This window comes from Halichondria panicea, chromosome 7, assembly GCF_963675165.1.
Source record: "Halichondria panicea chromosome 7, odHalPani1.1, whole genome shotgun sequence".
NCBI classification, from domain to species: Eukaryota; Metazoa; Porifera; class Demospongiae; order Suberitida; family Halichondriidae; genus Halichondria; species Halichondria panicea.
Genome location: NC_087383.1, coordinates 1087845 through 1110238, shown reverse-complemented (window position 1 = coordinate 1110238; position 22394 = coordinate 1087845). Strand labels below are relative to the sequence as shown.

At 41.9% G+C, this 22394-nt stretch overlaps 4 protein-coding genes and 1 pseudogene across 5 annotated transcripts in view; all 5 read right to left on the bottom strand.

Annotated features, from left to right (window-relative positions):
- Nucleotides 1–330: 330 nt before the first annotated feature.
- LOC135338265 (DNA polymerase subunit gamma-1-like) overlaps nt 331–22394 on the bottom strand; it is an 89366-nt gene continuing 67302 nt past the window's right edge. Inside the window, exons 1-8 of one of the 2 annotated variants that reach the window (XM_064534332.1) lie at nt 9703–10268; nt 9427–9544; nt 2127–2246; nt 1704–1860; nt 1357–1491; nt 1005–1121; nt 736–853; nt 331–528 (exon numbers count right to left, since the gene is read on the bottom strand). In XM_064534332.1, coding sequence (XP_064390402.1) covers nt 470–528; nt 736–853; nt 1005–1121; nt 1357–1491; nt 1704–1860; nt 2127–2246; nt 9427–9428 — 708 coding nt within the window. In that variant the 5' untranslated portion in view covers nt 9429–9544; nt 9703–10268 and the 3' untranslated portion in view covers nt 331–469. Of the gene's footprint in view, nt 529–735; nt 854–1004; nt 1122–1356; nt 1492–1703; nt 1861–2126; nt 2247–9426; nt 9545–9702; nt 10269–22394 lie in introns of those variants that run through there. The other variant, XM_064534333.1, reaches the window with a different exon arrangement.
- LOC135338252 (uncharacterized) lies at nt 2939–5109 on the bottom strand (annotated as a pseudogene).
- On the bottom strand, nt 5324–7271 carry LOC135338250 (uncharacterized). The gene has a single exon (XM_064534308.1). The coding sequence runs from the start codon at nt 7148–7150 to the stop codon at nt 5468–5470; it is 1683 nt and encodes a 560-aa protein (XP_064390378.1). The 5' UTR covers nt 7151–7271; the 3' UTR covers nt 5324–5467.
- LOC135338248 (DNA polymerase subunit gamma-1-like) lies at nt 10947–22354 on the bottom strand. The gene is made up of 17 exons (XM_064534306.1): nt 21504–22354; nt 20964–21218; nt 20706–20871; nt 20363–20459; nt 19733–19948; nt 19480–19677; nt 19139–19421; nt 18751–18908; nt 18452–18602; nt 18133–18268; nt 17265–17511; nt 12709–12828; nt 12293–12449; nt 11948–12082; nt 11592–11708; nt 11325–11442; nt 10947–11125 (listed from the first exon to the last, which is right to left on the bottom strand). Exons 1-17 carry the CDS (start codon nt 22248–22250, stop codon nt 11067–11069), a joined length of 3360 nt encoding a protein of 1119 aa, XP_064390376.1. The 5' UTR covers nt 22251–22354; the 3' UTR covers nt 10947–11066.
- Nucleotides 13444–15459, bottom strand: LOC135338251 (uncharacterized). Its single transcript, XM_064534309.1, has one exon. The coding sequence runs from the start codon at nt 15315–15317 to the stop codon at nt 13635–13637; it is 1683 nt and encodes a 560-aa protein (XP_064390379.1). The 5' UTR covers nt 15318–15459; the 3' UTR covers nt 13444–13634.

The following is a 22394-nucleotide window of genomic DNA, read 5'->3' as shown; positions in this document are numbered from 1 at the left end:
TTGTGGTGTGTTGTGACTCCGTTTGTGGTTTTATAATGATATTCATCAATTTTTTTCTTTTTTTGCCCGCCACCCTGGTCTGTTTTGGATTAAAAGTCCGTGAAATATAAGATCAATTTGGTGTGGCCTTAGTAAGAAAAGGCCAATGTGTGTTGAAAATTGAGATTGAGGTTAAAAATAGCGAAAGCTGTGATTATAGCTACAGTTATAATTAGCACAAATTAATGGTAAACAATATTAAACTCTCCCGTGTATGCAGGTGAAGGCAATGGCGGAGAGTGTGATGGATAGACGGAAGTAGAGTATTGTCGGCAGCTGTCAGCGCGGGGTGGAGGCAGTAAAGAAAGAAATTGCCAACGATCACTTTAATAATTATGTCCTGACGGTCAATCAATTATTGTTAATCACTTTACGAGCATAAAAAATGATACACTGTGACAGTCTTTGATACCACAAAAATAAACACAAATCATTTAATTAATTGTCCGTTTGTCTTGTCAATCAGTTGATAGATATCCAGCACCTCACCTGGAGAGTGGTAAAAACATAACATGAACAAATAATAAGTATATATAGGAATGAAGTAGGAGTGCTAACTCAGCATATTTCGTGGGGTCTTTATGAGAAGTACCAACCAATTTAAGGTATTGTATAATTATAGGATGGAAATATGCATGCACTTTTAACTCTTTGTACCATATATAGCTTGATTTATACTCGTGCATGTGTCGTTACCATTGGGGATGCCGTGTCCTTTTTCCATACCGAGAGGGTTGGAGGGCGTCTTGCAATCGAGGGTGGCCTCCTTCCTAAGTACTCTGTCCACATCCACACCACTGAAGAACGCCACAGACTGCAAGGGAGAGAGGGGGTGGGGCAATAATAAGCCACACACATTTTACACGCCCCTTTCCTAATAACACAGTCATGAATTACACGTACAATTACGAAAGTACCGTACACTACAAAAATCATCAACAGCGGCCATGCAGATAATCGTGTACCATTGGTAGGTCTTGAAGTCCCAGCTTGTGGGAGAACATAGCTCTGGTGTACAGGTTGGCATACTGGAGAGCTAGGCCTGCTCTGTACCGATCCTCACTCTTCACTAGATAGCGTACCTGCGTGTGGGGAGAGTGTCGTTACTACACATACATATATGTACAATTAGCATATAATTATACAGCAGCTTCAGACAGTCATAGTTCTAGTGGCCTAACTTCTGATTTCTAAATTTCATGCTAATATGAAAGATATGGAAAATATTATACACATAATGTCATATTATATGTGTATAGCTAGCTACATAGTACGACTTGAGCAGTACATGTGTACATGTGTGTATGACCTAGTTACCTCATCATGGATGCTGATGCAGAAACGGCCGGAGATGTTGAAGCATTGGAACATCCATTGACAAGAGACGAGGAGAAGATGGAGGTAGTCAACGGCTGATGACTGGACCACCCAGTTCACTCGACTGGGCTGGAACTGTTGTGTGTGTGTGAGAGCGGGGAATAGCAGAAATAATACTATTGCAGCTGATCGAGAGGCAAGAAAATAGACAAAATACAAATAAAATTGCGTAGTACAATATAGATCAAATAATTTACTGCATACAGAGCTAGTGTACAGTATAGTTCCTTGCTTGTAAAATTCTTCTATACAGCTCAATAGCTAAATAAGATGCAATATTTAGTCACCTGATTTCCGACGTGTTGTTTCTCGAGTGCTCTTGTGAGGGAGGCGGCCAGTACGGGGGTGGAGGGATGGTTAGAGAGGGCAATACTCTCCAGCTTGTTGAACAGGTGAGACTCACTACCACCGTACCACACTCGGGAGGAGAGCATCTTGCTGGCACTAGAGGGAGGAAAAAGAAGAGGGAGGGGGGGGCAATGAAAATAATCATAATGCTAGGTCGACAACTAGGAGGCCAGGGTGGAAGTTGCTGCATGGCACGATCTGCTAAAATACATGTACATGCATCGCCGTCTTTAAAAAATGGTGATCAAGAGGCGATAACTATTATAATAATAGCTACATGAACATTCCAATTCTAAGTGCACATGCACGTACATGTACATACAAGGCTAATTAGGGTAATCTGATGCTGGGTAGTCGTGTACCTGTGGTATCCATGCACTTCACAGATTAGCTTCCAGTTGTCGTGGGAGACTAGACAGCTGTCCACCAGAGGCAGATCCATGTCCCCTGCCACACTCTGACCCTTTTTGCTCAGCTTGTACCTGCAACCGTTGTGAGGGTATATATGAACTTCCAGCTTTATGATTCTTAACAACAATACTATAACACTATGAAAGCACCACGGGTGCTAATACCTGGGTGGAGACACCAAACCTCTAAGCATTATTTTGCGAATCAAAATCCAAAAAATGAAATCCGTGACTAGAACTATGGAAGCGCTCTTACTTGTATTTAAAACAGATTGAACAGCTGTAGCAATCTACACAGACAGACACACAAACACGCTACGCTTGTGCATGCGCACACCGAGGCATAATTTATGCCTATAGTAGTCCTGTTTTTAAAGGCGATAATTATATCAGCTATGTATAGCTAAACTGGAGGTTTTTTTAACATTATTAAAATGTTGTGCAGTACAGCATTAATAAGGCTTCTGTTTACAAATTGTACAACTGCGCTTCTTTCAATGTTACTGATATTGGTAATCATTGTAACACTCCATGCCCCATCACTTTCAGCTAGCTGGTGTGACTACAACCCTGGTTGCTGAGAGTGGAACGAGTGTCCTTTTCACCTGAGTCCTATTATATATCAGTGCACTTATGAGGTGATGGCCCTATAACGCGACCACTGTGCATATTGTATATACTTGTGTAAACATTGAAACTGATGACTATTACATCTGTCTGGGTATCATATAGCTAATTGCATATAATTATAATGATGTTTTGGCGTAGTCAAATAATTATAAACATTACTTATAAGTACACAAGGTACAAAGAGAAACGTTGGAGTAATTATAATTGTGTTGCTATAAGTTCACACTACAAATAGTATGTTAACATTACTATAGATCTAATTAAGCTACTAATTATGTGTTCCAGACAGCAATTTTTTAAGACTGTCGTAGTTCATCACGCATGGCAGGAATGATTCCTTTACGAAATGTGATCGACAACAGCTCATCAGCAGTTTTGATGTCATATTCGTGAATAGCCCACTTCAGATAGACAAGGAATTCGTTCCAATCGACCAACCCATCATTATCCATGTCTATTGCCTTTAGTCCTGCCATAGTATCGTCGCATTTGAAACAACCAAAGTAGGGTGCCATGAAGCCATTGTAGAACGAGTCAAACTGCAGAGCATCATCCCCCTGTACCTCGTCTTGAAGGTCCCATGTGTCCCACCTCTCTTTAACTTCCATAACGAGGCGTTTCTCAAGATCTGTTCCTGCTTCCATGTCAGCGATTACATCTCTCATCTTCTTCGTTAGTTTCCCTCCAGATCGATCAAACAACACACCCAGGCCTGCTTCACTCATGTATTCTTCCTTCCTGTTGCTACAGAGATCTTCCAGCATAACTTCTTTCATCTTTTCAGCGATCTGCTCGTTGAATTGTGGATTGCTTCCAAACAGCTCTTTGAGCCGAGTGATAATCATGGCAGTTGAAGCAAGTGTGCTGATCCTAACCGGTGGTTTCTCACCAAAGAATTCCGCAATATCAAATTCACCTTTTCCCACAAGGCCCCCAGCAATGCTGCCAAAATCAAAGCTAATATCTAAAGCTCTCTCCCTGTACACCACCTGCTTGGAGTGAGGGTCATCACCGGTAGTGATATTAGTAACAGCTATTGCAGCTTTTCGCAGATGAGTGCAGTTATATCGCTCAAGTACTTTCTTGTTCCCCATTCGAATTAGATTCATCAAGGTGATGGATGAGCAAGCATGGCCCATGGCTGCTCCCTCTTCAGCTAGACTGGCCCAAATACCATCAGCTCCACAGCATAAGCTCTCCAGTTGTACAGTTTCAGCCAGTCCCCACTTCTTGTGCACGTGAACCAGCAAAAGCCCGTCATTCCATTTCCTGGCATTCATCACTTTTTGTACAGCAGTCGTCCATGCTCCAACTTCTTCCGGTAAGTAGTCTCCAGTGGGTTCCTCAAAAATGATACCCAGCAATCGTTTCTCCTGTAGCAGGGATGCAAAGTAGTCAACTGCAGCGAGCACACGTTCTGGCACTTGAGTCATTGCTATTGGGAAATCCCTAAAGTTGATGAATGTTTTGGAATCCTTTGAAAGATTAGTACGAGACCATTCATCCATTTTATGACCAAATCGCAAATATCTTTCACTGAACATGACTCCCAATTGACAGATGTGTTGGCAAGATCGACTTCAATGATTGGGTTCATTAGCCCATGTTCTTTCATCTTAGCTAGACCAACTGGTATGGTTTCTCTGTCGATCAATCCTTTCGAAATGCCTTCTGTGACTTCAGAGAATGCATAGAGTGTGCTTGGATCTTCACCATTTTCCATTAGCTCTTTGATAAACATGTCATCAACTCGTGTCATATGCGAGAAAGCCGCGACTATAATGTTCTTAAAGCCGCATTTCTTCACTTCATTGTAGATTTTCCATTTGTTCTCGATGGTGTGACCACGCAATTGGCCTACAGTGCTCTCTCTTATGGAATTGTCCAGTACAAAGCAGTCGAGGTTTTGGAGTGTGTGTCTCTTCTTTCCTTCATCTGCAATGACAGCCTTTATGTGTTCCAGCTCTTCTTGATACATTGCATGTGCACAACACTAAGCTTAACAATAAACTGCTTCACCGTTTCACAATCTTAACTTATCACGTTCAGGCAGTTTAAAGGAAACTATATATATATATATATAGTCTGAGGTGCTTATAACTATCATATTTATATGCAGACTAAAGTCTATATTTGCGTTGAAATCGATCCCGGAAATTCAAGGTTATAAAGAAGGAATTTTTAAACTATGGCCTCGGAAATTCTATAGTCAAGAAAGGAGTATATCTCTGCAGTTCTATATCTATATATAGACATGCAATGCACAAGGCTTCGTTGTCAAGAAGACTATAGCTGGCCATGCACACAGTGGGAGTCGGATATACTCCGAAATAAATATAGATTCCAAGTATAAAATGTTACACAAATGGAATTTGAAACTGCATAACCAAATGACAACAGGAAGTATTTCCTGTTTACTGTGTGCATTGTTTATAGAAGTGCGTACACATAGTAAAGGGGAAATACTTCCTGTTGTCATTTGGTTATGCAGTTTCAGATTCAACGTTTTATACTTGGAATCTTGAATGTACTTTATGTATATATTTATTTTGGAGTATCTAACTCCCACGCACTTCTATAGATAATGCATGCAATAAAAATTATGTTCATGTACAACATTACTAATTAAGCTACTATAATTATGTGTTCCAGAGAGCAATCTTTTAAGACTGACATAGTTCATCACGCATAGCAGGAATGATTCCTTTACGAAATGTGATCGACAACAGCTCATCAGCCGTCTTGACCTTATATTCGCGAATAGCCCACTTCAGATAGGCAAGGAATTCCTTCCATTCGACCAACCCATCATTATCCATGTCTATTGCCTTTAGTCCTGCCATAGTATCGTCGCATATGAAACAACCAAAGTAGGGTGCCATGAAGCCATTGTAGAACGAGTCAAACTGCAGAGCATCGTTCCCATGTACCTCGTCTTGAAGGTCCCATGTGTTCCACCTCTCTTTGACTTCCTCAACTAGGAGTTTCTCAAAATCTGTTCCTGCTTCCATGTCAGCAATTACATCTCCCATCTTCTTCGTTAGTTTCCCTCCAGATCGATCAAACAGCACACCCAGGCCTGCTTCACTCATGTACTCTTCCTTCCTGTTGTTACGGAGATCTTCCAGCATAACTTCTTTCATCTTTTCAGCTATCTGCTCGTTGAATTGTGGATTGCTTCCAAACAGCTCTTTGAGCCGAGTGATAATCATGGCAGTTGAAGCAAGTGTGCTGATTCTAACAGGTGGTTCCTCACCAAAGAATTTCGCAATATCAAATTCACCTTTTCCCACACGGCCCCCAGCGATACCACCAAAATCAAAACTAATATCTAAAGCTCTCTCCCCGTACACCACCTGCTTGGGGTGAGGGTCATCACCAGTAGTGATATTAGTAACAGCTATTGCAGCTTTTCGCAGATAGGTGCAGTTATATCGCTCAAGTACTTTTTTGTTTCCCATTCGAATTAAATTCATCAGGGTGATGGATGAGCAAGCATGGCCCATGGCTGCTCCCTCTTCAGCTAGACTGGCCCAAATACCATCAGCTCCACAGGATAAGCTCTCCAGTTGTACAGTTTCAGCCAGTCCCCACTTCTTGTGCACGTGAACCAGCAAAAGCCCGTCATTCCATTTCCTGGCATTCATCACTTTTCGTACAGCTGTCGTCCATGCTCCAACTTCTTCCGGTAAGTAGTCTCCAGTAGGGTCCTCAAAAATGATACCCAGCAATCGTTTCTCCTGTGGCAGGGATGCAAAGTAGTCAACTGCAGCGAGTACACGTTCTGGCACTTGAGTCATTGCTATCGGGAAATCCCTAAAGTTGACAAAAATTTTGGAATCCTTTGAAAGATTAGTACGAGACCATTCAATCCATTTCATGACCAAATCGCAAATATCTTTCACTGAACATGACTCCCAGTTGATAGATTTGTTGGCAAGATCGACTTCAATGATTGGGTTTATTAGCCCATGTTCTTTCATCTTAGCTAAACCAACTGGTATGGTTTCTCTGTCGATCACTCCTTTCGAAATGCCTGCTGTGACTTCAGAGAATGCATAGAGTGTGCTTGGATCTTCACCATTTTCCATTAGCTCTTTGATGAACATGTCATCAACTTGTGTCATATGCGAGAAGGCCGCGACTATGATGTTCTTAAAGCCGCATTTCTTCGCTTCATTGTAGATTTTCCATTTGTTCTCGATGGTGTGACCGCGCAATTGGCCTACAGTGCTCTCTCTTATGGAATTGTCTAGTACAAAGCAGTCGAGGTTTTGGAGTGTGTGTCTCTTCTTCCCTTCATCTGCAATGGTAGCCTTCATGTGTTCCAGCTCTTCTTGATACATTGCATGTGCACAACACTAAGCTTAACAATAAACTGCTCCACTTTAATACCGTTACAATCTTAACTTATCACGTTCAGGCAGTTTAAAGGACACTATATATTATTATAGTCTATGGTGCTTATATAATTACCATGTTTATTTGTTTATTTACGTTGAGTTTGGCCCCGGAAATTCTATGGTCAAGGTTGAAAGGAAGGAATCCAATGGTATTTGAAGTTTTAAAATTGAGTAAACTTATGGCCCAGGAAATGTTGTAGTCAAGGTTGAAAGTAGTATCTCTGCAGTTCAATCTAGACAATGGCTACGTTGTCCAGTAGACTCGCTGGCCACGCAGTCCTACATACACAAGGGAAGGGACTAATCAAGTTTTGTTCTAGTGGAATTTAACTAGCTGCATAACATCATCATGTGGCGTGTGCGGTTTAACAAAGTTGCGTAACTATCAAATTACGTGTGGGTAGGAGTGCACAAATAGGAGTATCCAATTCCTACGCACTTCTATATACCGTATTACTAGAATGTTTTGCGGATGAAAAACCTTTGCAAATGAGCCAAATCAGCAGAAATGTTGACCCTTTGCGATCTAACTATTGCGTTCTGGCAAGGATCGTGTGTATTTACTAGTAATAATCTAGGTTTTGCGGATTTTATTGTTGCGAATTGATCAACCATCGCAAAGTTCGCAAATGTTTGATGCTCGCAAAACATTCTAGACAATGCACAAGGCTACTTTATCCGGTTAGGTGCATGAATAGGGGAGCATCCAACTTCCATGCACTTCTATATATAGACAATTAATGCACAAGAATCCGGTAGGTACAACAAGCTGAGTGCCATGAATAGGAGTATATCTGACCACCATGGATGCACTTCTATATACAATGCCCACAGTAGAATGGTCAGAAGTACTTCCTGCTGTCCATTGGTTTCAAGATCAATTTGTGCACAAACTTCCTGGCTGGAAATACTCCCTGCTGTCCATTGGTTTCAAGATCAATTTGTGCACAAACTTCCTGGCTGGAAATACTCCCTGCTGTCCATTGGTTTCAAGATCAATTTGTGCACAAACTTTAGCTTAGTGTAACATTTATACTTGAATCTTGAATGTACTCTTTCTTCTTATTGCATAACAATGTCTATGTCCCAAGTTCAACACAGAGCCTTGCTCAACATCAGCTTGGTTTACAGTGTATGTCATTTGTTTACTTTGTATATTGTATAATAATTATAGTATTGTTGACAGTGACAATACAATTCCATGTAAGTACTTCCTGGCTAGAAATACTTCCTGCTGTCCATTGGTTTCAAGATCAATTTGTGCACAAACTTTAGCTTAGGGTAACATTTATACTTGAATCTTGAATATTCTTTCTTCTTATTGCATAACAATGTCTATGTCCCAAGTTCAACACAGAGCCTTGCTCAACATCAGCTTGGTTTACAGTGTATGTCATTTGTTTACTTTGTATATTGTATAATAGTTATAGTATTGTTGACAGTGACAATACAATTCCATGTAAGTACTTCCTGGCTGGAAATACTTCTGCTGTCCATTGGTTTCAAGATCAATTTGTGCACAAACTTTAGCTTAGGGTAACATTTATACTTGAATCTTTAATGTACTGAATATATTCTTTCTTCTTATTGCATAACAATGTCTATGTCCCAAGTTCAACACAGAGCCTTGCTCAACATCAGCTTGGTTTACAGTGTATGTCATTTGTTTACTTTGTATATTGTATAATAATTATAGTATTGTTGACAGTGACAATACAATTCCATGTACATAATTCCATATACATTAAACACAATTTAGAGCAACGAGTAAAACAGTGTTATGGAAGAGAAGCTTAATGAAACAGCAGTCTAATGGCTAGAGATGATCTTCAATTTTCAAGGATAGATCTATGATGACAGGAAGTTTAGTATTGTTATGACATTGCTGCATAGAGGTCAGAGTTCACAATGGCTGCTGTTCTGGCATACAGCTTTGCAGCTATTTTCTGACTCTTGCAGCTAACAAACAACTAGCCTATATAGAAGCTCTTACTTGCACTTCATTTATTATTGAGCAGCTGTAACACTCTATACACAGACAGACACACCGTTAGCCTCCTTCACAAGGCCTCAAAAAGCCTTCGAGGAAGAGCGGCCTGGGATCGAGGCTAATGTACCGTATACCTCACTTGCGCATAATTATAATTATACACACACACACCATGGCATAATCACACACAGAGTTCTTAGAACAGCACATTACACGATTGGCTACTTACATTCTAACTCCTTTGGTGGATCATGTATATACAGCCGGTAGCTCAGCTTTCTCCGTTACCTCTGCCGCAGTGAGGGAGGGGTTAAACGTCCGTAGGAGCAGCTCGATGAACGGTGTCCCTGCTCCATAGAAACGACCATAATTTAGTCAAATAAAGGCCGTGTGTAGTTAGCTAGCTGCCAACGTGTAAGTTCAAGCTTTTTAGCTTTTGCTTCGCTTTTATTAGACAAGGAAGCTTTAATTTAACATCAAAATTTGCCAAATTTAAAATTACTACCTTGTTGTGTAAAGTGATTTTTTGTGGTGTGTTGTGACTCCGTTTATGGTTTAATAATGATATTCATCAATTTTTTTCTTTTTTTGCCTGCCACCCTGGTCTGTTTTGGATTAAAAGTCCGTGAAACATAAGATCAATTTGGTGTGGCCTTAGTAAGAAAATATGGAACGCCACCTGGGTCAAAAATAGAGTATCAGCATCAAGGACCAGACTGTCAGCAATCAGTGATTCCAGGAAATCCATGTACTAGCAATCAGTGATTCCAGGAAATCGATGTACTAGCAATCAATGATTCCAGGAAATCGATGTACTAGCAATCAGTGATTCCAGGAAATCGATGTACTAGCAATCAATGATTCCAGGAAATCGATGTACTAGCAATCAGTGATTCCAGGAAATCGATGTACTAGCAATCAGTGATGCTAGGAAATGGGTGGGGGCCTGCAACATCTAGACCTAGTGAATCGATGCGCCAGCAACTGATTCCAGGTAACTGATGCATGCACCCCTAGCAAACCAGTGATTTCAGGTAATCGGTGCTCCTCCAGTCATGGGCCTCATGGCATATTAGTCTAGTCACATGACAAAGTTATTGCAAGACAAGCCACGGCCACGTGGCAGTTGCTCCCTACAACAACTATGTCCTTCACAGAAGACCAAGCAAAAAAGCTGCAGGAAGGGATTTCTGTGTTAAAAGTAGTATCCTGTCAACATCTGACTTTGGCAATGGGTCACGTGACTGCAAAGCTGCAAGCATTGCGACATCACTAGCCACTGCGGGTGTGCATCGATTACAGGATCACAGTACTGTACTGGTAATCAATTGCAGGCCTATCCATTTCCTAGAATCACTGATTGCTGGATCGATTTCCTGGAATCACTGATTGCTAGTACATGATTTCCTGGAATCACTGATTGCTAACAGTCTGGCCCTTGATGCTGATACTCTATTTTTGACCCAGGTGGCTTTCCATAAGAAAAGGCCAATGTGTGTCAGTTGAATTGAGATTGAGGATTTAAAAATAGCAAAAGCTGTGATTGTGGCTACAGTAGAGATGTCAGACCGGAAGTAGTGCGTGGGCGTATTATACTCATTTATAGCTACAGTTATAATTAGCACAAATTAGTGGTAAACAATAACTCCCCCGTGTATGCAGGTGAAGGCAATGGCGGAGAGTGTGATGGATAGACGGAAGTAGAGTATTGTCGGCAGCTGTCAGCGCGGGGTGGAGGCAGTAAAGAAAGAAATTGCCAACGATCACTTTAATATGTCCTGACTGTCAATAAATTATTGTTAATCATTTTACGAGCATAAAAAATGATACAATGTGACAGTCTTTGATACCACAAAAATAAAACACAAATTATTTAATTAATTGTCCGTTTGTCTTGTCAATCAGTTGATAGATATCCAGCACCTCACCTGGAGAGTGGTAAAAACATAACATGAATAAATAATAAGTATAGGAATGAAGTAGGAGTGCTAACTCAGCATATTTCGTGGGGTCTTTATGAGAAGTATCAACCAATTTAAGGTATTGTATAATTATAGGATGGAAATATGCACTTTTAACTCTTTGTACCATATATAGCTTGATTTATACTCGTGCATGTGTCGTTACCATTGGGGATGCCGTGTCCTTTTTCCATGCCGAGAGGGTTGGAGGGCGTCTTGCAATCGAGGGTGGCCTCCTTCCTAAGTACTCTGTCCACATCCACACCACTGAAGAACGCCACAGACTGCAAGGGAGAGAGGGGGTGGGGTAATAATAAGCCACACACACATTTTACACGCCCCTTTCCTAATAACACAGTCATGAATTACACGTACAATTACGAAAGTACCGTACACTACAAAAATTATCAATAGCGGCCGGATAATCGTGTACCATTGGTAGGTCTTGAAGTCCCAGCTTGTGTGAGAACATAGCTCTGGTGTACAGGTTGGCGTACTGGAGAGCTAGGCCTGCTCTGTACCGGTCCTCACTCTTTACTAGATAGCGTACCTGCGTGTGGGGGGAGTGTCGTTAATACACACACATGTATGTACAATTAGCATATAATTATACAGCAGCTTCAGACAGTCATAGTTCTAGTGGCCTAACTTCTGATTTCTAAATTTCATGCTAATATGAAAGATATGGAAAATATTATACACATAATGTCATATTATATGTGTATAGCTAGCTATACATAGTACGACTTGAGCAGTACATGTGTACATGTGTGTATGACCTATAGTTACCTCATCATGGATGCTGATGCAGAAACGGCCGGAGATGTTGAAGCATCGAAACATCCATTGACAAGAGACGAGGAGAAGATGGAGATAGTCGACGGCTGACGACTGGACCACCCAGTTCACTCGACTGGGCTGGAACTGTTGTGTGCGTGTGAGAGCGGGGAATAGCAGAAATAATACTAATCGAGAGCCAAGAAAATAGACAAAATACAAATAAAGTTGCGTAGTACAATATAGATCAAATAATTTACTGCATACAGAGCTAGTGTACAGTAGTTCCTTGCTTGTAAAATTCTTCTATACAGCTTTAATGTTTCAATAGCTAAATAAGATGCAATATTTAGTCACCTGATTTCCGACGTGTTGTTTCTCGAGTGCTCTTGTGAGGGAGGCGGCCAGTACGGGGGTGGAGGGATGGTCAGAGAGGGCAATACTCTCCAGCTTGTTGAACAGGTGAGACTCACTACCACCGTACCACACTCGGGAGGAGAGCATCTTACTGGCACTGGAGGGAGGAAAGAGAAGGGGGGGGGCAATGAAAATAATCATAATGCTAGGTCGACAACTAGGAGGCCAGGGTGGTAGTTACTGCATGGCACGATCTGCTAAAATACATGTACATGCATCGCCGTCTTTAAAAAATGGTGATCAAGAGGCGATAACTATTATAATAATAGCTACATGAACATTCCAATTCTGAGTGCACACGTACATGTACATACAAGGCTAATTAGGGTAATCTGATGCTGGGTAGTCGTGTATACCTGTGGTATCCATGCACGTCACAGATTAGCTTCCAGTTGTCGTGGGAGACTAGACAGCTGTCCACCAGAGGCAGATCCATGTCCCCTGCCACACTCTGACCCTTTTTGCTCAGCTTGTACCTGCAACCATTGAGAGGGTATATATGAACTTCCAGCTTTATGATTCTTAACAACAACACTATGAAAGCAGAATCAAAATCCAAAAAACGAAATCCGTGACTAGAACTATGGAAGCGCTCTTACTTGTATTTAAAACAGATTGAACAGCTGTAGCAATCTACACAGACAGACACACAAACACGCTATACCGTATACCTCGCTTGTGCATGCGCACACCGAGGCATAATTTATGCCTATAGTAGTCCTGTTTTTAAAGGCGATAATTATATCAGCTATGTATAGCTAAACTTGAGGTTTTTTTAACATTATTAAAATGTTGTGCCGTACAGCATTAATAAGGCTTCTGTTTACAAATTGTACAACTGCGCTTCTTTCAATGTTACTGATATTGGTAATCATTGTAACACTCCATGCCCCATCACTTTCAGCTAGCTGGTGTGACTACAACCCTGGTTGCTGAGAGTGGAACGAGTGTCCTTTTCACCTGAGTCCTATTATATGTCAGTGCATGCACTTATGAGGTGATGGGCCTATAACGCGACACTGTGCATATTGTATATACTTGTGTAAACATTGAAACTGATGACTATTACATCTGTCTGGGTATCATATAGCTAATTGCATATAATTATAATGATGTTTTGGCGTAGTCAAATAATTATAAACATTAATTAATTACACAAGGTACAAAGAGAACCGTTGGAGTAATTATAATTGTGTTGCTATAAGTTCACACTACAAATAGTATGTTAACATTACTATAGATCTAATTAAGCTACTAATTATGTGTTCCAGAGAGCAATTTTTTAAGACTGTTGTAGTTCATCACGCATGGCAGGAATAATTCCTTTACGAAATGTGATCGACAACAGCTCATCAGCAGTTTTGATGTCATATTCGTGAATAGCCCACTTCAGATAGACAAGGAATTCGTTCCAATCGACTAACCCATCATTATCCATGTCTATTGCCTTTAGTCCTGCCATAGTATCATCGCATTTGAAACAACCAAAGTAGGGTGCCATGAAGCCATTGTAGAATGAGTCAAACTGCAGGGCATCATCCCCCTGTACCTCATCTTGAAGGTCCCATGTGTCCCACCTCTCTTTAACTTCCATAACGAGGCGTTTCTCAAGATCTGTTCCTGCTTCCATGTCAGCGATTACATCTCCCATCTTCTTCGTTAGTTCTCCTCCAGATCGATCAAACAACACACCCAGGCCTGCTTCACTCATGTATTCTTCCTTCCTGTTGCTACGGAGATCTTCTAGCATAACTTCTTTCATCTTTTCAGCGATCTGCTCGTTGAATTGTGGATTGCTTCCAAACAACTCATTAAGCCGAGTGATAATCATGGCAGTTGAAGCAAGTGTGCTGATCCTAACCGGTGGCTTCTCACCAAAGAATTCCGCAATATCGAATTCACCTTTTCCCACAAGGCCCCCAGCAATGCTGCCAAAATCAAAGCTAATATCTAAAGCTCTCTCCCCGTACACCACCTGCTTGGAGTGAGGGTCATCACCGGTAGTGATATTAGTAACAGCTATTGCAGCTTTTCGCAGATGAGTGCAGTTATATCGCTCAAGTACTTTCTTGTTCCCCATTCGAATTAGATTCATCAAGGTGATGGATGAGCAAGCATGGCCCATGGCTGCTCCCTCTTCAGCTAGACTGGCCCAAATACCATCAGCTCCACAGCATAAACTCTCCAGTTGTACAGTTTCAGCCAGTCCCCACTTCTTGTGCACGTGAACCAGCAAAAGCCCGTCATTCCATTTCCTGGCATTCATCACTTTTCGTACAGCAGTCGTCCATGCTCCAACTTCTTCCGGTAAGTAGTCTCCAGTGGGTTCCTCAAAAATGATACCCAGCAATCGTTTCTCCTGTAGCAGGGATGCAAAGTAGTCAACTGCAGCGAGCACACGTTCTGGCACTTGAGTCATTGCTATCGGGAAATCCCTAAAGTTGATGAATGTTTTGGAATCCTTTGAAAGATTAGTACGAGACCATTCAATCCATTTTATGACCAAATCGCAAATATCTTTCACTGAACATGACTCCCAATTGACAGATGTGTTGGCAAGATCGACTTCAATGATTGGGTTTATTAGCCCATGTTCTTTCATCTTAGCTAAACCAACTGGTACGGTTTCTTTGTCGATCACTCCTTTCGAAATGCCTGCTGTGACTTCAGAGAATGCATAGAGTGTGCTTGGATCTTCACCATTTTCCATCAGCTCTTTGATGAACGTGTCATCAACTCGTGTCATATGTGAGAAAGCCGCGACTACGATGTTCTTAAAGCCGCATTTCTTCACTTCATTGTAGATTTTCCATTTGTTCTCGATGGTGTGACCGCGCAATTGGCCTACAGTGCTCTCTCTTATGGAATTGTCTAGTACAAAGCAGTCGAGGTTTTGGAGTGTGTGTCTCTTCTTTCCTTCATCTGCAATGGCAGCCTTCATGTGTTCCAGCTCTTCTTGATACATTGCATGTGCACAGCAGCAGAAATGCAGTCTTTAACAATAATCACTCCACTTTTATACTATATCTAATACAATGTATATCTGCTCAGGTGTCTCTATCCTCCACTGACCGTCAATTAATTTTAATGCAGTACAATTAGAAAATATGTGCCTTGCTAATGACAATGTGCATAAATGGCATGGTAGGCTGCAATCAATCAGTGACCCCATTATCTCTGGTATGAGCCGCTTAGTGCAATTTGCTCAGGTGTCTCTTATCCTCCACTGACCTTCACCATGCTTGTTACTCGTGCTATTAATCCCATATTGCACTCTTAGCCATACTATTAATAATTATCAATATACTATATCTTATATACTACTGTACATGTATATCACCCTTTCACAATCTTACGTTATAGGCCGGGACACTATACAGTCGATCTGAGGGGTGATAATACAATGTACTATATCTAATACAATATCGTACAGCATGAAATTTTCGAGGCACTTATATTTCGTGGCACAATGTTCGCGGAAAGACTGCATGCTTACCAGAAGCCACGCCTTTAAATATTTGCACGTTATAGCAGATAATTCTAATTAAAGAACAATTTTCGTGGACTTAATTTTCGTGTAGGATTGCTAACCCACGAAATCCGCGAAAATTAAGCGCTATACGGTACACCATATCTAATACAATAATAATAATAATAATGATAATATAATTATATCTGATAATACAATCTAATAATACAATGTAATAATAATGATAATACTAATACAATGTACCTGTACAGAAAAAAAAACAGTGCTTTTTGAGAAGCCAGACTTTACACTAATTAGATGTAATACCCAAACTTTATCGAGTGAAGCCATATAACATGCCAAATGATGCGGAATTTCTTAGGCAACAAGATGATATATACATTCTTAGTCTTGAATGTTAATGGTTAGAAAGTTACTAACAGCAGTCAGTCACGTTTTAAATTTCGTTGAATTGGGAATGACCCAAATAGCTTTTATACACATGATGAACATTTATTTGCTGCATGCAAACTCAAAGAGTGGGTAATGATCGACCATGATTGTTGTTAAAAATGATAGATGCCAAAGTTCAAGTCTAAAATTAAGGGCTGCATCAGCAGAGCCTTGCAGCTCTCTTCTCACTCTTGCAGCTACCAATAGCTAGCGTTCTAGTATAGAGCTAACTACTAAGTAGAGTAGCAACACTCGGTAAACAAGTTTGGCTACGTGCTCTTCTGAAAAGGCTGCAATGGCATTCCAAGTAAGCAAAACTAGGCATAACTTGAGAACAAAGCTTTATTTTGCAAATCCACGAATAAAATATGACATAAGAGCCTATAAAAACTCTTACTTGCATTTCATTCATCCTTGAGCAGCTGTAGCAGTCTACACACACACACACACATAAACACACTACCGTATATACCTTGTTTGCGCATGTGCACCGAGGCATAATAATAACTATATATCATGTATTCGGAAAGTAATGTGAATTCCTATAATTGATAACTGACCAATCCGAGTGCCTGGAGCCGCCACTTGCCTCGAGGCAGCAATAATGTTACTTAAACAAATTGTTATTAAATTGATCACGTGTTTCAGACCGGAAAGAAGTCACGATACATATCTGATGCAAGGCAAGGCTTCTTCATACTTTCATTTACCATTCAGTTGCTACTCTACACAGACAGACACACACAAACAACCGTATACCTCACTTGCGCATGCGCCAAGGCCAGAGGAGGTACGACACGCGTGCCTCGATTAGGCTAATTGCCTCTACAATATCGTTGAGTGTGGGCGGATAATCGAGGCATAATTACGCCCACGCTCAAGGTTATTGCAAGGGAAATTAGCCTAATCGAGGCACGCGTGTCGTACCCTCTTCTGCGCCAAGACATAATAACACTTAGAACAGCACATATTACACGATCGGCTACTTACATTCTAACTCCTTTGGTGGACGTATACAGTAGCTCAGCTTTCTCCGTTACCTCCGCCGCAGTGAGGGAGGGGTTAAACGTCCGTAGGAGCAGCTCGATGAACGGTTTCCCTGCTCCATAGAAACGACCATAATTGAGGATCTTGGCATGGTCTCGACTGATGCCAATGGTCTTGGCCGTGTTGCTATGAACGTCTGTACCGTCCGCCCTTTTGCCCTGAAGGGTCATCCATCCGATAGCAGTGCAACCTGTACCAAGAGATCAACTCCGGATTAACAAGAGTTTACTGTAGTAGTCGAGGAATTGTTTTTTAGACGAAAATTGTATGCTATAACTACTGATGACGCACGCAGGGGTGGGCCAATACTAGCTGGTCGATGGTGGTCTAGGCAAAAGCAACCACCTCTTAGGCTGCTTACATTAAAGCTAAGAAAAGGCAAAGCAACCACCTCTTAGGCTGCTTACATTAAAGCCAAAGCAACCACCTCTTAGGCTGCTTACATTAAAGCTAAGAAAAGGCAAAAGCAACCACCTCTTAGGCTGCTTACATTAAAGGCAAAAGCAACCACCTCTTAGGCTGCTTACATTAAAGCTAAGAAAAGGCAAAAGCAACCACCTCTTAGGCTGCTTACATTAAAGCTAAGAAAAGGCAAAGCAACCACCTCTTAGGCTGCTTACATTAAAGCTAAGAAAAGGCAAAAGCAACCACCTCTTAGGCTGCTTACATTAAAGGCAAAAGCAACCACCTCTTAGGCTGCTTACATTAATTGAATTGAGATCAAGGATTGAAAAATAGCCACCGCTTAGAATAGTCTACATGGGCACATCTCTCGATGCCATCTTTATGGACTGTGTAATTCCAGACTCACCATGGATCCCAGCAAAGTGTACATCACCTAGCAGGGCGGCTATCCACAGCTCTTGACTGTCCACGTCTGCCCCCACTATGTGGTAGCCCGGGGGTGCCTGGATCATGGCCTTCTGTTCGGAACCAACACGACTCGTCTAGAGAGAGAGGGGGCGGTAAAAACAGTGTGTGTGAGGTGTTGCTAGAGGCAATATGCACGTGTACATACGTCAGTTAAGTAACATTTCTAGAGGGAATGGTATAAAAACAGTGTGTGTGTGTGTGGGGGGGGGGGGATGGGGTGTTACTGGAGACAATTTGGTACATACATGTACATATACCTTAGCGTTGCTGGCAGTGAGCCAGGTAGGCTCCACCCCCCTCCGAGTGGCCGTCCCTGCCACAATCACCTGAGGGACAATAGCTCCCACTCTACCCACACCATCAGCTGACACAGCGGCCGGATCGTCCAACCAGATGACAAACTGCTGCCTGGAAAGTACAAAATCACATTGGATTCATAAAGCATACAAGTACAGTATACCAAAATCAAGTAGCTACATGTACAATGATATTAATATATGAAAGCCTTATGCCCATGCCATAATTATCAAAAGGAATGCTACTGTACAAGGCTCACATGATCCTTGTTCGAGCGCTCCTCCAGAATGACATCATAGAGTTAAGAGTGAGTATCCTCTGGCCTGTGTCCCCTGCCCCAGACGTGAGCGTCCCGTCCTCCATCTTGGATAGATAGTCTTTAGAGAGGGGATTGCCACAGTTGGCCTCAGGGCCATCCTGTATAAGTTACATTTTGTCACAGGCTGTGCTAGTATTAAATTTGATTGATATGGTGGTCTATACAATGAATGATATAAGGGTGATGTCATCATGTGGTAAGGAGAATTACTGTTCAGTACAAGTTATTAACTTCTGGAGTGAATATCAATGACAGCTAGTTATAAATTAGTACATACATGTACCAGCAAATGTAGGTATTGTAAACATTGCGACGATTTCCAGCTGACCTTGTGTGGTATTTTGAAGAAGTAGTGAGTTGCTCCATTTCCTAGGGTGACGACATCGTCAGTAGTGCCCCACTCTGTTGCTAAGCGCTGTGCTCTCCACTCTTTATTTGCTGCCTCCACCTCACACTGCACATGCTCAGTAACAACAACATGGCCGACAACCTCCCTGTTAGCACTATTCTTTGCATCACACTCCTCCCTTTTGAGATCCTCCATTTCGTCATTGTATACCTCCATAATCTCGTCAAGTGAAAGATCCATATCCAAACTCAACAAAGTCTCTCTAATTAAGTAAACACACACGGGCTAAACTAAATGCATCATTAATAATTAAAACTCACATATTATTTGTATCCGCCGACGGTTCGGTTTCCATGGAGACGATATAGCCCCACCCCAATTTGTCGTGGTGGTGGAGAGGATGTCCCTGCCATTTCATTCTTAATAGGTATGGAGATATCCTCGTCTGTGCCGAAATGTTAACGGCCCCTGGTCTCCATCGAGGGTCGTTCCTCTTCATGCACAGAGCTCGATACCATCTGGAAACAACCAAACAACATATTGGATACTACCAGGACATCTTGCTACACTCACTCAGGATATCCTGGCATGTGCACTGACTGGCGACCAGGGGCTAACAGTTCACTGGAGCTGATTACAAACTGAAACTCCTCCTCTTCTTCCTCACACTCCATACGCTCGACAACACTCTTGAGCAGCTGTACCCTCGAGCGTTTTGTCTTGAGGGCCTTACCCCTGAAGGCCTTGGTGCTCCAGTCCAGATCACACAGCCAGGGGCTCTCTAGGTACCTGTAGTGGAGGAAATCTTCTCTAACTTGAAAGATATCCACATCGACAGTAGACAGTACTTATGCTACAGTATGACTAGAATATTTTGCGGGTGAAAAACCTTTGCGAATTAGCCAAATCAGTTGACCTTTTGCAAATCTAACTATTGCGTTCTGGCAAGGATTGTGTGTATTTACTAATAGGTTTTGCGGATTTTATTGTTGCGAATTAATCAACCATTGCAAAGTTCGCAAATGTTTGATGCTCGCAAAACATTCTAGTAATACAGTATAGACTAATAAGTAATCTTTTGTACTGAAAAAAGTACAACAACTAAACGTCACTCTTAAGCGTGCAGTGTACACATACATGTAATATGCATGTACTTAAATGCGTTAATCAACGAGGAGCACTACTGTAGCGTGATAGACTTACCTTTGGTCGTGTATGTGTGAGCACGCCTCGTCAGCCAGGGCCATTAGTTTGCACTTCATTTCTCTCTCCATCTCCTCGTAGGTATACTCAGCATCAGCTGCAAATGAAGTTATACACAGTCTCAGTTAGGGGCCCATAAGATGAGGGAAAGTTAAAACAACAACAAGTGATGGACCATAAAAGATAGCTAGATTTGAAAAAAGCCCATTTCAGAGAAAGCATACACTTAATATATAGACCACGTTTTTTCCGGACAATTTAGGCCCGAAATAGACCTTTGATGTACGTGGAAGAGGCAAAAATCAGTACTACTCTAGTACTGTACCTATGTGCTATACTGTACCTATGTACTGTTCCCAGCTGTAGTTGACAGGCAAATAAGAGGTGCCCATCTCCAGCATCCCAGCGAAGGTAACCGGGTGAGGGTAACGCTCCAGAAACTGGGGGAGCACTCTCCCTAGCAACTCGTGAGTGTGTAGCACGTCCTTCGCACAGTATTGCATGCATGCCTGGGGAGGCAGAAAAGAACGAAAGTGTTGTAACGATAATATTAATGTGTGTACATTACAAGTTACAGTACAGTGAAAAATAATTCGGTCACCTGAAATTGATTTCTGACGTCTTGAATGGTCCCCTTCACAAACACGCTCCTCTGCTCCTTACTGATCTTTCGTCTTCCTCGGGTCACATGACACCAGTGGGCGTCGACCAGACTGTTCGGAGAGCTCACGTCCATCCATGGCTGCCATTGCTGGGAGTTCTTTTGGGCAGCCTTCCAGAGGATCTTCTGAAGAGTGGTCTGACCAGACACGCACGTGTGGAGACTCAGAGTGTCCAGGAACTTGGTGTGTGAGCTCTGCACAGAGAAAAGACCAACTACTAAAATTAATGTCATTGTGTACTCTACTATACTTATCTACTCTTGGTACAGCAGACAGATGCCAAATTAACTGTACATGTACGTATTATACACACATAAACAATGTACATACATAGTGTTCAAAACAGTGTACTATCTGGAAAATAGTTTGATACTGTAACACTTTTTAAAAGTGATACGAATTTTACATCATAACCACAATAATAATTATGAGCCATTTATTAATCGTTGATATCAATTATAGATGATTATAAGACCCACCTCGATGAGGTACTGCTCTCTGATTCTGGCCCTGTCGTAGCTGACATTGTGTCCAACGATGAGCCTCTCTTGAGTGTTCCCTTCTTTGTCCTCAATCTTACTCTCCATCGGAATCAGCTCCTTCATTGTAGCACTTGTGCCAACACCGGCAAAGAAGTTCTCACCGGCCACCAGACGTTCTGACACCCACGAATACCAGCCACCGTTCCCCACGGCAACAGCGAGTACAGGTCTCGGACTCTCCCTAACACACACCTCCACGTCAAACACGAGAGCTTTATCACTCGGACAATCTACTGACTCTGCACTGCCGTCAGAATTATAGCGAGTCCATCCAGAATTGAAGCACCATTGCTCCGGCATAGGAGAGAGAGAAGAGTTTGAAATCTCGAGTGCTAGTTGCAGATACGGCTCTGCCAGTTCATTTGCTATCGTTCTGAAATGTTCATCTATATTGTCTCCTTGTAGTGATGGTAACTGCACGTCTATGTCCGGCTGTGTGCTTCCTTGTCTCCCCCAGAGGCCTTGTTCTTGAAGGTGTTCTTTGCTGCGAAGGATGGCCTTCGAAGAGCATCTAGGTTTCTTATCACCAAAGATCTGTCTGTGCAGCTGCTTGGAGAGCATTTGAACACCCAGTGAGTTGACTCTGCGAGCTTTGGAGCTGCTGTTGCATGCTCGAGTGATGAGATGGTGAAAACAGGAGCTCTTGGAGGAAACAACATCGGATTTTCTGGCAGCTAGCCACATGATCCATCTTTAGAAACCACCATAGGTTGCTTAGCCTGCTTGAAACGTATTAATTAAACAAAGCTAAACAGCTAGAGAGCCTGCAGGCTAGGCCATGTGGACTCTATCTAATTTAGCGAAAAGCAATTAACCTGAGACAAGAGG

Excerpts from the sequence above, each read along its gene's own strand:
- LOC135338250 (XM_064534308.1), bottom strand. The coding sequence starts at position 7,150 with ATGTATCAAGAAGAGCTGGAACACATGAAGGCTACCATTGCAGATGAA.
- LOC135338251 (XM_064534309.1), bottom strand. The coding sequence starts at position 15,317 with ATGTATCAAGAAGAGCTGGAACACATGAAGGCTGCCATTGCAGATGAA.
- LOC135338248 (XM_064534306.1), bottom strand. The coding sequence starts at position 22,250 with ATGTGGCTAGCTGCCAGAAAATCCGATGTTGTTTCCTCCAAGAGCTCC. Across the intron at positions 19,422-19,479 it reads TCGGCGGATACAAATAATAT|AGAGACTTTGTTGAGTTTGG; the intron begins GTGAGTTTTAAT and ends TTACTTAATTAG. Across the intron at positions 18,603-18,750 it reads AGCGCTCGAACAAGGATCAT|GCAGCAGTTTGTCATCTGGT; the intron begins GTGAGCCTTGTA and ends TGTACTTTCCAG.